This window comes from Palaemon carinicauda, chromosome 30 (genome assembly GCF_036898095.1).
Source record: "Palaemon carinicauda isolate YSFRI2023 chromosome 30, ASM3689809v2, whole genome shotgun sequence".
In the NCBI taxonomy this organism is placed as follows: Eukaryota; Metazoa; Arthropoda; class Malacostraca; order Decapoda; family Palaemonidae; genus Palaemon; species Palaemon carinicauda.
In genome coordinates, this window is record NC_090754.1 from 80,989,741 (window position 1) to 81,002,240 (window position 12,500).

Sequence of the window (12,500 nt, forward strand, 5' to 3'; positions counted from 1 at the left end):
TCACATATAATTTCTATAGAAGCTTCCACATACAATTCTAATCATCAACAAATTTTCTGCTCACATCCAACAGCCTTTATTATTTCACCTATTCTGTGACTTAACCATTTCCAAACTTACAATCGTCTATTACATACACTCCAAGATATCCATATAATAAAATCTCTTCAATTTTATCCCACTCCAACTAGGATTCATTTATCACTCATCCTATTTTTCATTTACCATCATTACTTTGCTCATGCTACTATTTACTCTAATTTTGCTTCTTGCATACAGCCAATCTCTTTCCTGGGCTTCTTTAGTTTTTCAACATTGTCCCTAATCGGCACCATTTCACTTGGAAATATTAACCACCCTACATCCCATTTGGAAATCCTGTTTTGTTACCACAAACTTCACATATTTCCAGTGATTTAAAATATTTCATGAGACTGCCAATACAATAATACCATTTTAATGTATAGTTCTAAAAGCATGCCTAGTCTCTGGTGGGCTTTAAACAAAATTATTGAAAATACAAAATGTTTAATGTAGAATTATTTTGATAATGCTGTACAGTATCTATTAGATGCAAAGTATATGAAATGTGTATAACAAAAATAAAAATAACTACTTTTCACCAATGTACCTTTTTTTACTGCTAAATCTCCTAATTCAAGGCCATTCAAAATGGCTAGAAAGAATTCAGAGACTGAGCTAACACTGTTACTTAATATAAAAACTTATATTCTAAGCTTAACAAACATTAAAGGTCACACCACTGATAAGTTAGATTGGTCACACTATTCCTACTACATCTGTTATTATCTAGCAACAGCACATTTTCCTTTCTCCATGCAAAGATCTGGGAGATAGGAAGTCCATCCTCCTTCCTTACATCAGGCCTTACAATGTAGGAAACAAGTAATAGGCATGCTTTTTATGGGAAAATTGCTAGCCAAGGGAAGAACAAATAGCTGGAAACAGATTGTTTATAAACTATTAGTTTGCACCGACTTATTTACGTCTCATGCTAGATCCAACTATTTAAGAGGGCTTATAATACCATACATTTTACACTCAGGGAAAGAAACTGGCTGAGGTTCTGCTTGTGTCTGGGTTGGTTGCAGAACTAAGAATGCCTGTGCTGGTTGCTAACAAGGAACTGTTATCTTGATTTGCGAAAGGTGAACCCGGATTTCTCATGACATGTTCAAATGAATTTCTCAAGTTACCTTTTGCAGAGTAATTGATACGTCCTGGGATTCTTGTATCATGGGGTATTATATTACCACCTGCTCCTTTGCGAAATTCAGGCTGCTCATTCTCACTACTGTTTTTATTCTTCATTTGTAGATCGAGCCTGGCAGCAATCACAGGGCTTGGTTCAAAGATAGGGGGTTCGACAAGAGCAGGATCACCACCAATTTGGGCAGCAGGATCTGTTGGGTCCTCACCACAGTGGTCTCCATTGGCACAGTAATACCCATGTGGACCTTGGTAGAGGTAGACAGCAGGATTACAGTAGTAAGTGTAGTAATGGTAATGCCCATGGTATCCATAATAACAGGGCGGAAAATGGGGCTCTCCACAAACTGGGGCTTCTACAGCATCCGTGGGTTTGCAACCTCGATAAATAACAGAGACCGTCGAGGCGTAGTCGATTTGAGTGACAGTGTTGACGTAAGTGGTGGTGTGGATTTTGGAATGATGGATTGTGATGAGAAAGCGGCCTGCAGGGCTTGTCTTTTGTGTCTCCTGGATGTCATAACCTTTGAAGGATGTTTCTAGAGGGTTGGAGTTGTAAGAATCTGTGTAGGAGTCTGGATTGTATAAAGTAGAGGACACTCTGAAATGAACGATGAAACTATTAAAGCTTTCCACATTTTATGATCATTCGTTTTTAGTTACACCTATTGTTAATGCTATTTTTTTTCCTGGCAGTTCAATGGTAACGTACTAGCCTTTTGCCGGGACTGCAGATAGTCCCGCCTCAGCCAGTGAGTTTAAGCTGTTTACTGGAGAGGTTACTGCTGTGGTTGAGTACCACTGTGCATTGGGGTAGGGGTGCTTGTCCAGCTAATGCTCTGGTTCTAATTAACATCTCTCCAGGTGAGATTAGAACTGAAACATGACTAAACTTCAAATTTTATTGTAGTTATTATAACCATGAAATTAATTTTTTTTCCATAACCATGCAGATAATACTTTCCTTTGCCGAATAATAGATTTATACTTGACAACATCTGAACCTTTTTGTATTAAGAATTTAATTCAGAAGTGAAGATAATCATCGTATTTCAACAAAATATATCGAAAAAGGAAGAAATAAAATGTAATAAGGAAACTAAACTCCCTCATACTTCTCTCATTTATGCATATAAACACACACACACACACACACATATACATATACTGTATATATATATATATATATATATATGTATATCATATTACAAGCTAAGCAACAACCCTAGTTGGTAATGCATGCTGCTATAAGCCCAAAGGTGCTAACAGGGAAAAAAAAGCCCAGTGAGGTAAGGAAACAAGGAAATAAACTACAAGAGAAGTAATGAACATATATAATCTATATATATATATATATATATATATATATATATATATATATATATATATATATATATATATATATATATATATATATATGTGTGTGTGTGTGTGCGTGAGAGCATGCACAATTGATTCTATAATATATTTAGATATAAAATTTGCCAATGCAGAAGAGATAAAATAAGAAAACCCTCTATTTCATTGCAGGCTAGTAAGACTTCAAATACATTTGGCGAGGACATTCCTCAAGATTAGGGCAGCCTTTTCAGGGCATAACTTATATTTTCTTTAACAGAATGTCACTTCAGATAAATAAAGCGCTTTTTAATCATGTCCGACCTTCATAGAAAAAAAGAAATTGTTTACAAGAGAGTTGTCAAGAAAAGTAGCATAAATCAAAGATATAAGATCTCTCAAGACGTGGAGGAATAATTCAGATTTGAAGTGTGGCTCGGTGAAAAGGGAATAACAGGTTAGCTTTTATTTCGTAATAAGTGACATGGAGATAATCTAAGTTTGGCAAAAGGTATAGAGCAGTTTAATACATGGATCAAACTTCTTTAGGGAAGGACAAAAGATGGCAAAAAAAAAAATTGTAAAGAAAGAAAAGTAAAAATTTTCTAGACTCCTGGTCTAAAACATGATACATAAAAGACTTGTATCAAGGTATACTGCTTAATATAAGTTATTAGTTTTTTTATGAATAAATATGATTATATACATAAAGATCCCGACAGAAATCTGGTCTAAAACACGATATATAAAAGTCTTGCATCAAAGTATACCGCTTAATATAAGATATTTGTTTTTGTTATAAGGGATTATATACATAAAGACTCCGATTATACACAACATAAAAATTTTCAACTATAAAATTATTGCTGCTAAGGAAAACATGGCCACCATCTTGTCTAAAATAAGAGCAATATCATGAGGATTATAGAAGGACCATAGTTGCCATAATTATGAATTTTGATGAAGAGAAATCAATATGGGCACTCTTGGAATGGATATTAACCCCCCCCCTCTCTCTCTCTCTCTCTCTCTCTCTCTCTCTCTCTCTCTCTCTCTCTCTCTCTATCAGCAATAGATAGCCAGAGAGACAGAGAGTTAGTGCCATAGCCTCTGTACCATAATCATCCACTGTCTTTAGGTAGAATTATCTTGCTTGAGGGTACAATCGGGAAAGCTATCCTATCTTCTTTCTCTTTTTATGGAAGTTTTTATAATTCATATATGTAAGATATAATTTAATGTTGCTACCGTTCTTAAGATATTATATTTCGATTGATTATTGTTTATTTGTGTATTGTTGATCTATTTCTTCATTTACTTTCCTCGCTGGCTATTTTTCCCCGTTAAAGCCTTTTGACTTATAGCATCCTACTTTTCAAACTAGGATTAAAGATTAGCTAATAATAATAATAATAATAATAATAATAATAATAATAATAATAATAATAATAATAATAACAATAATAATATTAAACCTTAGATAATAATAATAATAATAATAATATTAAAGCTTAGATAATAATAATAATAATAATAATAATAATAATAATAATAATAATAATAATAATAATAATAATAATAATAATATGTTGATCCACCAGATAGAATCTGGATCTTTTTCGCTATTGTAGCCCTTTGGCTTATAGCATCCTGGTTTTCCAGCTAGGATTGCAACTGAGCATGTAATAATAATAGTAGTAGTATGTTGATCCACCAGATAGAGTCCTTCAACACAGATGAACTAGTTACGACACCATCTCTCCAGAGATAGAGTAAACACGGCCAAGAATCGCTTGAGAGTTCACATTCCACTCAAGTGAAGGTCTTCAAAGCTCCTAGAGGTTTTCGCTAAATGAACATAAGGCGGAAGCCCAAGTTATATGGATTTTGGAACGGTTTAGGGGAACCTTATTTACCTTTCTGGTTCAAAAGGAAGGTTTTAAGACTCAATCTTGAGTTTCTTTTACAGCTGAAAATTGCTTTTCAGGTTGTGATTTAACCCAATTTCAATCTTGATGAAAGTCTCTCTTGGTATATTCAAATTAATTTTTAGTTTATTTTCAAGCCTGGTTTTCCTTTATGATGTAACCTCGTCTACTCTGATTTTATATTCTCTGAATCATATCACCGTTTTTTCTTCTTCTAATTTTTCATTTAAACTTTTATTATTTGAATTAGAGTAAGCGTTCTATTAAAAAAAATCAGCTGTAGTTAAGATTAACTACTGATTTAGTTTAAGTTTGTTTTTAAATGTGTATATGTGAATCTACTGTATGTTTTTAATCAAATTCAAATTTACCCATCTTTAGAAATTTATACTTTAATTCCCACTTCATTGAAAACTCACATGAACTTACACTTCTTTAAAAAAATTGCAATACAATTTTACAATTCTTTAAAATAACATATGAATAAACACTTCTTTCGAAATTGACATTTGATTTTGCACATGATTTAAAATCTATATTCGAATTTTCTCTCCCTTAAAATATGTTTCAATGTACGGCAGTTTAAATCCAACGGTTATGTTACGTTAGTTATAAAATATCCCACCGAGGGAGTCAATATATATCTTTTCGTGGGCTACTGTGGACCTGTATATCTCGTAGCCAAGTTACAATTCTAGTTGGAAAAGCAGGATGCTATAAGCCCAAGGGCTCCAACAGGGAAAAATAGCCCAGTGAGGAAAGGAAATAAAGAAATGAATAAACTATATGAAAAAAGTAACTTATCTAAGAACAGTAAAAACATCAAAACAATCAAATATTTTAAGAACAATAACAACATTAAAACAATATAATATTTCAAAAACAGTAGCAACATTAAAACAGATCTTACATATATAGGCTATAAAGAGAGACTTACGTCAGTCTGTTCAACACAAAAACATTTGCAGCACGTTTGGCCTTTTGAAGTTCTACTGATTCAACTACCCGATTAGGAAGGCCATTCCACAACTTGGTCACAGCTGGATTAAAACTTCTAGAATACTGTGTAGTATTGAGCCTCATGATGGAGAAAGCCTGGCTATTAGAATTAACTGCATACCTAGTATTATAAACAGGGTGGTACTGTCAGGGAATATCTGAATGTAAAGGATGGTCAGAATTATGAAAAAATTTATGCAACATGCATAACGAACTAATTGAACGATGATGCCAGAGATTAATATCTATATTAGGAATAAAAAATCTAATAGACCGAAAGCTGCTGTCCAACAAATTAATATGAGAATCAACAACTGAAGACTAGACAGAACAATACTCGAAACAAGGTAGAATGAAAGAATTAAAACACTTCTTCAGAATAGACTTGATCACCAAAAAATCTTAAAAGACTTTCTCAATAAGCTATTTTTTTTTTCGTGCAATTGAAGAAGACACAGACCCTATATGTTTCTCAAAAGTGAATTTGCTGTCGAGAATCACACCTAAAATTTGAAGTCATACGGAGTTAAAGAAACATTAACAATATTGAGATCCGGATGTTGAGGAGCAACTGCCATCGACCTACTTACAATCATGCTTTGAGTTTTGTTAGGATTCAACTTCATGCCCATAATTTGCACCACCACGCACTAATTTTAGCTAGATCTCAATTAAGGGATTCAGCAACCCCAGTTCTACAATCAGGAAATGGAATTGATGCAAAGAGAGTAGCATCATTTGCATATGCAACGAGCTTGTTTTCTAGCACAATGCCAAAGGGATATATGCCAAGAAACGGAATTGATGCAAAGAGAGTAGCATCATCTGCATATGTAACGAGCTTAATTTCTATGCCAAACCCCATGTCATGTGTGTATATAGTATGAAAAGTAATGGATATAATTATCCTCACTTCTATTGTTATTGTTGCAGTAGCTGTTCCTTTTATTGATATAATTAATATTATTCCTATCATAACCTAAATAAATGAATATTTATAATGTATGCTAACTATATGCAAGCAAACAATACGATTATTCTAACGTATGTATGTGTTGTGGCACAAAAGGTAGAGTTTCTTTCCCCTCCACTTAAGAAACGCTCGCTGATTTAAGAGTTTATTTTCAAAACTTCCTAGCAAGCGCGATCAAATTCATAACTCAAGACTCACATTTGCGGCGTTATTGATGGGTCCCGTAATGACCTGGCTTTGTGCGTGCAAGCCGGGATGGTGCTCGGCTCTGCTGTTGTGCAGGTGAAGAATTTTGTGATGGTTGTGTTCGTCGTCACTGTTGAGGTCAAGACTCGGCTGTGGAGTTTGTGGAGAATTCCTCTTCCGGCCGCTTGAGTTGAAGCTTCCAGCAAAAGCTGGAAATCGAGGTTTGCATAATTTTTAGATAAATCTCATTTCAGATTGTTTAGAGTTTGTTTGCACTGTTAGAAAAAAGTTGTAATTTTTATCGGAGATTCTCCGTAAAAAATATACTGTTCTTAACGTATTTCAGTAATATAAAAGCGACCGTAATTCTACCTTACTTTGTTATTACCTTTTACGGGTTGGTGACCGTAATATCACGATTACGTCAATATAACCGTTTTTACAACGGCAAAAATCCTGGAATACATGTAGCCAGACTTTTACCGTTTTTTAATACAAATTTTTAACAGTGTGGGTTTGAAAAAGGTCATAAAGATTTTATAGTTTATATAGGAAATATTTATTTTAATGTTGTTACTATTCTTAAAATGTTTATTATTTTCTTTTTGTTTCCTTTCCTCCCTGGGCTATTTTTCCTATTGGAGCCCTTGGGCTTATAGCATCCTACTGTTCCAATTAGAGTTGTAGCTTGGGCGACTTAAGGATATCCATACAAAAATCAATAATGAACTTGGACGATCTGTAGATCTCTATCGATCTCAAACATAATTTACATATTTCTTTAAGTATTTCAGCTGCACTTAAAAAATTACCGGAAAAAACGATAAAAATCATGGCATAATTATTGCCAGACATTTACAGTTCTAAAAACAGATATATTGACGTTAAGGAGTCATATTACAGTCACCAACCCGTAAGTGATAATAAAGTAGGGTAAAATTACGGTCGCTTGTATTTTAGTGAAATACGGCTGAGAATAGTATATTTTGACGGAGAATTTCCGACTAAAATCACGGTTTTTTTAACTGTGTATAGCATATTTTGACGGAGAATTTCTGATTAGAATTACAGTGTGTATAGCAATAATGGCTAACCCTCTTTCAAAAAGCTCACAAAAAAATTATAAAGCAGCCTCCGATGATGCAGTACCTGACTTTCCATTTGGGAAATGTCTTTGTATTTCGTAGAGAAGTAATCTTCAGATGGCAGGTCCCCATGAACTTTCCCGTCATTCGTCAATGTCTCTTTGTCTATAGAACTTCGGCGGTTCCGAAATTCCCGTCGAAAGTTTGAGGACTCTTCTGTTCCATGATGAATATCTCCGGATGAACTTTGGCTCCCAGGTGGCTTAGATGAGGCATGATCGGAAAATGAACTATGGGATATTGTTGGGATGACCAACATGACAATAAGTAAACGCTCCATCTGTAAGCAGACGATGTAGCTGTGATCAGAGAAACTAGAAATACTGAAAGCAGTTTGTTATAGTATAATGTACACTGTTAAAAAAAAAAACGGCAAAAATCCTTGAATAAATGTTGCAGGCATTTACAGTTTTAAAAACTGATACATTGACGTGAAGGTGATAATAAAGTATGGTAAAATTACGGTCGCCTCATCTTACTGAAATACAGCTGGGAACAGTATATTTTTACGGAGAATCTCAGAGTAAAATTATTTTTATCTTTTTTCAACAGCGTAACTTATAGACGTCATTCAAAGCTTATAACTTGGAGGGTGAAGGTAAAGGAAACCTTTTGAGATAACCTATTCAGAATCAAAGTTAGAGTGGTAACGTCCCCTGACTGATGAACGTCGGACTGGGGAGTTCCGCTCAAGACTCGTTATTTCTTTGGTCGCTGCAACCTTACCATCCTTGTGTGCTAAAGGGGGGCGGAGTTTGGGGGGAGCCTATAGGCCTATCTGCTTAGTCATCAGCAGCCATTGCCTTGCCCTCCTTGGTCCTAGTTTGGGGGGAGAGGAAGCTTGGATGCTGATCATATGTATATATAGTCAGTCTCTATTGCATTTTCCTCTTTGATAGGTCAATGTCACTGTACCTTGCTTCTGCCATTCATGAGTGGCCTTTAAGTCATTAAATATGGTTTTGAAAAATAGTGGCTCCACAGGTGAAAATTTCTTGTGAAGTAAAGTTAGCAAATATGAAATAAAATATGTTTTTGAGAAATAATTGCTCCACAGGTAAGAATTTCTTGTTTGTCCTTTGACCTTTAAGAATAACCTTGAACTTGAAGAGCTTAAAGAACATAAGAAAAGATAAGGGAACAGCATAATAGATAAAATGGAACTTTGAAATCCTTAAAAAAAAAGATATGAGATGAGATCATGATATGGGGTAGATGGAGATGGTTTGGGCATGCTCTTCGCACTCCCCAAGAGAGATTAGTTCACCAAACGTTCAGCTGGGCTCCACAAGGCACTAGAAGAATTGGAAGACCCAGGCCTACATGGATGAAGCGTGAAATAGGAGATGATGAATGGAGAAGTATCGATTCAAAGGGTCAAGATAGAGACGACTGGCGAGATCTAACTGAGGCCCTTGGCGTCAATAGGCGTAGGAAGAGATCATGAGGAATGAAACAAAATATAAATGACAGAGAAAGATAAATCATTTTCGTAGCAGACGCCAGAGGATTGGACACTTGACCCTACGGTGTGACTTTTGAGGCCGTTCAGCACCCAAGTGTAACCTAGGGGAAAAAAAACGTTACAGCTGCCCTATGTATAAAACTTGAAGGGATTGGGCATCAACAGGGAACAAAGAAAGCAGGAACAGAAGCAAGTCTGGAAAGTGAATGAATATATGGGCCAACAACAACAACAACAACAACAACAACAATAATAATAATAATAATAATAATAATAATAATAATAATAATAATAATAAATTAATATCAATAAATTAATATTAATATTGATATCAATATCAACATCAATATTAATATTAATATTGATATCAATATCAATATCAATATTAAATCAATATTAATATTATTAATATTAATATTAATATCAATATAATCAATAATAATAATAATAATAATAATAATAATAATAATCTATCTATTTACCAAGGCACGTCCCCCAATTATTAGGGGGTAGCCTCACATCAAACAAAGGAACAAAGGGGGACATTTCCTCTCTCCGCTCCCTCCAGCCTGACGAAGAATTAGCCGAGTTTGGCCACAGCCCACCCTCCCCCGTAATCCACCACAAATGAAGCTTCATATGCTGATTCCCCTACTGCTGCTACCTCAGCGGTCACAAAGACGACCGGAGGAAGCAACAGGGCCTATCGGAATTGTGTCACAATCGCTCACCATTCATTCCTATTTCTAGTACACTCTCTTGCCTCTCTCACATCTATCCTCCTATCACCCAGAGCTTTCTTCACTCCATCCATCTACCCAAACCTTGGCCTTCCTCTTGTACTTCTCCCATCAACTCTTGCATTCATCACCTTCTTTAGCAGACAACCACTTTCTTCTCACATCAACTCTTGCATTCATCCCCTTCTTTAGTAGACAGCCACTTTCCATTCTCTCAACATGGTCAAACCACCTCAACACATTCATATCCACTCTAGATGCTAAATCCTTTCTTACACCCCTTCTCACTTCACTACTTCGTTCCTAACCCTATCTAATCGAGATACACCACCCATACTCCTCAGGCACTTCATCTCAAACACATTCAATTTCTTTCTCTCCATCACTTTTATTTCCCACAACTCCATACATCACTGTTGGTACAATCAGTTTTTCATACACAACTCTGTTTACATTCATTCCTAACTCTATTCTTCCCCGCTCCCTTCACTGCCCCTAACACTTTGCATCTTTCATTCACTCCACCATTTGCTGCAACAATAGGCCCCAAGTACTTAAAACTGATTTACTTCCTCAAGTAACTCTCCATTCAACATGATATTCAACATAGCACCACCTTCCCTTCTCGTACATCTCATAACCTTACTCTTACCCACATTAACTCTCAACTTCCTTCTCTCGAACACCCTCCCAAACACTGTCACCAATTGACCAAGCTTCTCTCCTGAGTCTGCAACTAGTATAGTAACATCAGGAAACAACAACTGATTTACCTCCCATTCATGATAACTCTCGTCTATCAGTTTCAATCCTCGACCAAACACTCGAGCATTCCCCTCTCTCTCGATTCCATCAACAAACACATTGAACAACCATAATAATAATAACAACAATAATAATAATAATAATAATAATAATAATATATTACAATCAACTCATTTGCAAAAGTTTTTCTTATGCAAAATTATTTATAAGGTTAATTCAAATTATACATATAAGAGAGAGAGAGAGAGAGAGAGAGAGAGAGAGAGAGAGAGAGAGAGAGAGAGAGAGAGAGAGAGAGAGAGAGAGAGAGAGAGAGAGAGAGAAATTTGCGCAGCGTCCATCCTTATTTCAAAAAGGCGATAAAACATGCACGAGCATATGTACAGGTCCCATCGGCTCTCGACCAGTCAAGAGAAAATCCTCCTGGATTAGCTTTTAATCCGCCGTCCAGTGCAAGTAATCCAGGTTTATATTCCAGCGTCGTTTTTGGATTACAAATTTAAGTAGAATAAAAATGGGGACACTGGCTTATATATACCTTGGTGGACTGGCTTCCTCTACGGTGAAGGATTTGTTGAGTTTTGCATAATCTTCTTGTTTGAGCTTTGTGCTTTTATTTGACGTGTCAGAGTAAATGGAAGAGAAAAATATTCCCTTTTGTAGGGGAGTTCGCTTTGTGATCTATCTTTTATCCTGGATCTTTTTGCATGGTGGAGTAATTCTTCTGCATAGGGGATTCATTACTAATTTACGAATTTTAGTAGAATTTGGTAGCAACTAATTTCTTTAAGCGGAAGCACGCCCCCGGTCTGGGCTTAAAGCAGCCTTAGCTAAGTTTTTCTTTTTTTTTAGGAAATGGAAATGTTAAAGCAAGTGAGTGGAATGGAATATAAGGAATCATTAGGTAGACCTATAGACTCCCCAAAACACCACCATCCTTAGCTCACAAGGATGGTGAGGTTGCAGACACTAAAGAAACTGTCAAGTTTGAGCGGGACTCTAACCCCAGTCCACGTCTTGTCCGTTTAAAACAATTGGTAATTTATTCTTATATTTATCTCAACATATACGTTCAACTCGATAATAGACGAATAATAAAATACCTGATCTCCTAATTATAGTTTCAATGAAAATAGTATTTTTAGTAGAAAAATTTAATTTAAAAACTACAGAAAACTCTTAGTGAATGATCAAAGACGGAGAATTAAGTTCAAACCTATTTACCTTCAACTCTATAACAGATGAAAAATAAAGAGCTATCTCCCCATAATTAAAGTTTCAATGAACAAAAACAGTATCTTTGGAAGGAAAAGATAATTGAAAAAACTACAGAAAATCTAGTTGTAGTGAACAACTACAGAGGGAGAATCAACTTCAAACTTACATATATTCCAATTCTAGAAGTTTATCAATGAAACGGACGTCTGTTGAAGCTTCAGGTAACACTGAGAGTTTAAGAGTGCCAAGATAAACTTACAACTCTTCCTCTTATACCTTAAGCGGGGGTTTACACGGTCGAACAGTTCGTCGAACCCGGTTGTCGAACGTGCTTGCCAAACGGTTCGAAGGAGGAGGAGTCAGCCACAAATGCATAAGGTTTGCGGACAATGAAGCCCCGCCCGCAAAAGTCAGGCGAGAACAGACTTTTTTTCGTACTATTCGTGAACGCGTTCGACAACCAAACAGCCCGTTCACACGTTCGAGCATCACTCCAAACAATTGTCTGTCGAA

The 12,500-nt window shown here is 35.6% G+C and overlaps 1 protein-coding gene across 3 annotated transcripts in view; it reads right to left on the reverse strand.

Annotated features, from left to right (window-relative positions):
- Window positions 1-536: 536 nt before the first annotated feature.
- The window catches only part of LOC137623848 (uncharacterized), a 152,449-nt gene continuing 140,485 nt past the window's right edge, over window positions 537-12,500 (reverse strand). Inside the window, exons 2-4 of one of the 3 annotated variants that reach the window (XM_068354656.1) lie at window positions 7,804-8,113; window positions 6,667-6,863; window positions 537-1,831 (exon numbers count right to left, since the gene is read on the reverse strand). In XM_068354656.1, coding sequence (XP_068210757.1) covers window positions 1,063-1,831; window positions 6,667-6,863; window positions 7,804-8,113 — 1,276 coding nt within the window. In that variant the 3' untranslated portion in view covers window positions 537-1,062. The remainder of the gene's footprint in view (window positions 1,832-6,666; window positions 6,864-7,803; window positions 8,114-12,500) is intronic. The other 2 variants (XM_068354658.1, XM_068354657.1) reach the window with 2 other exon arrangements.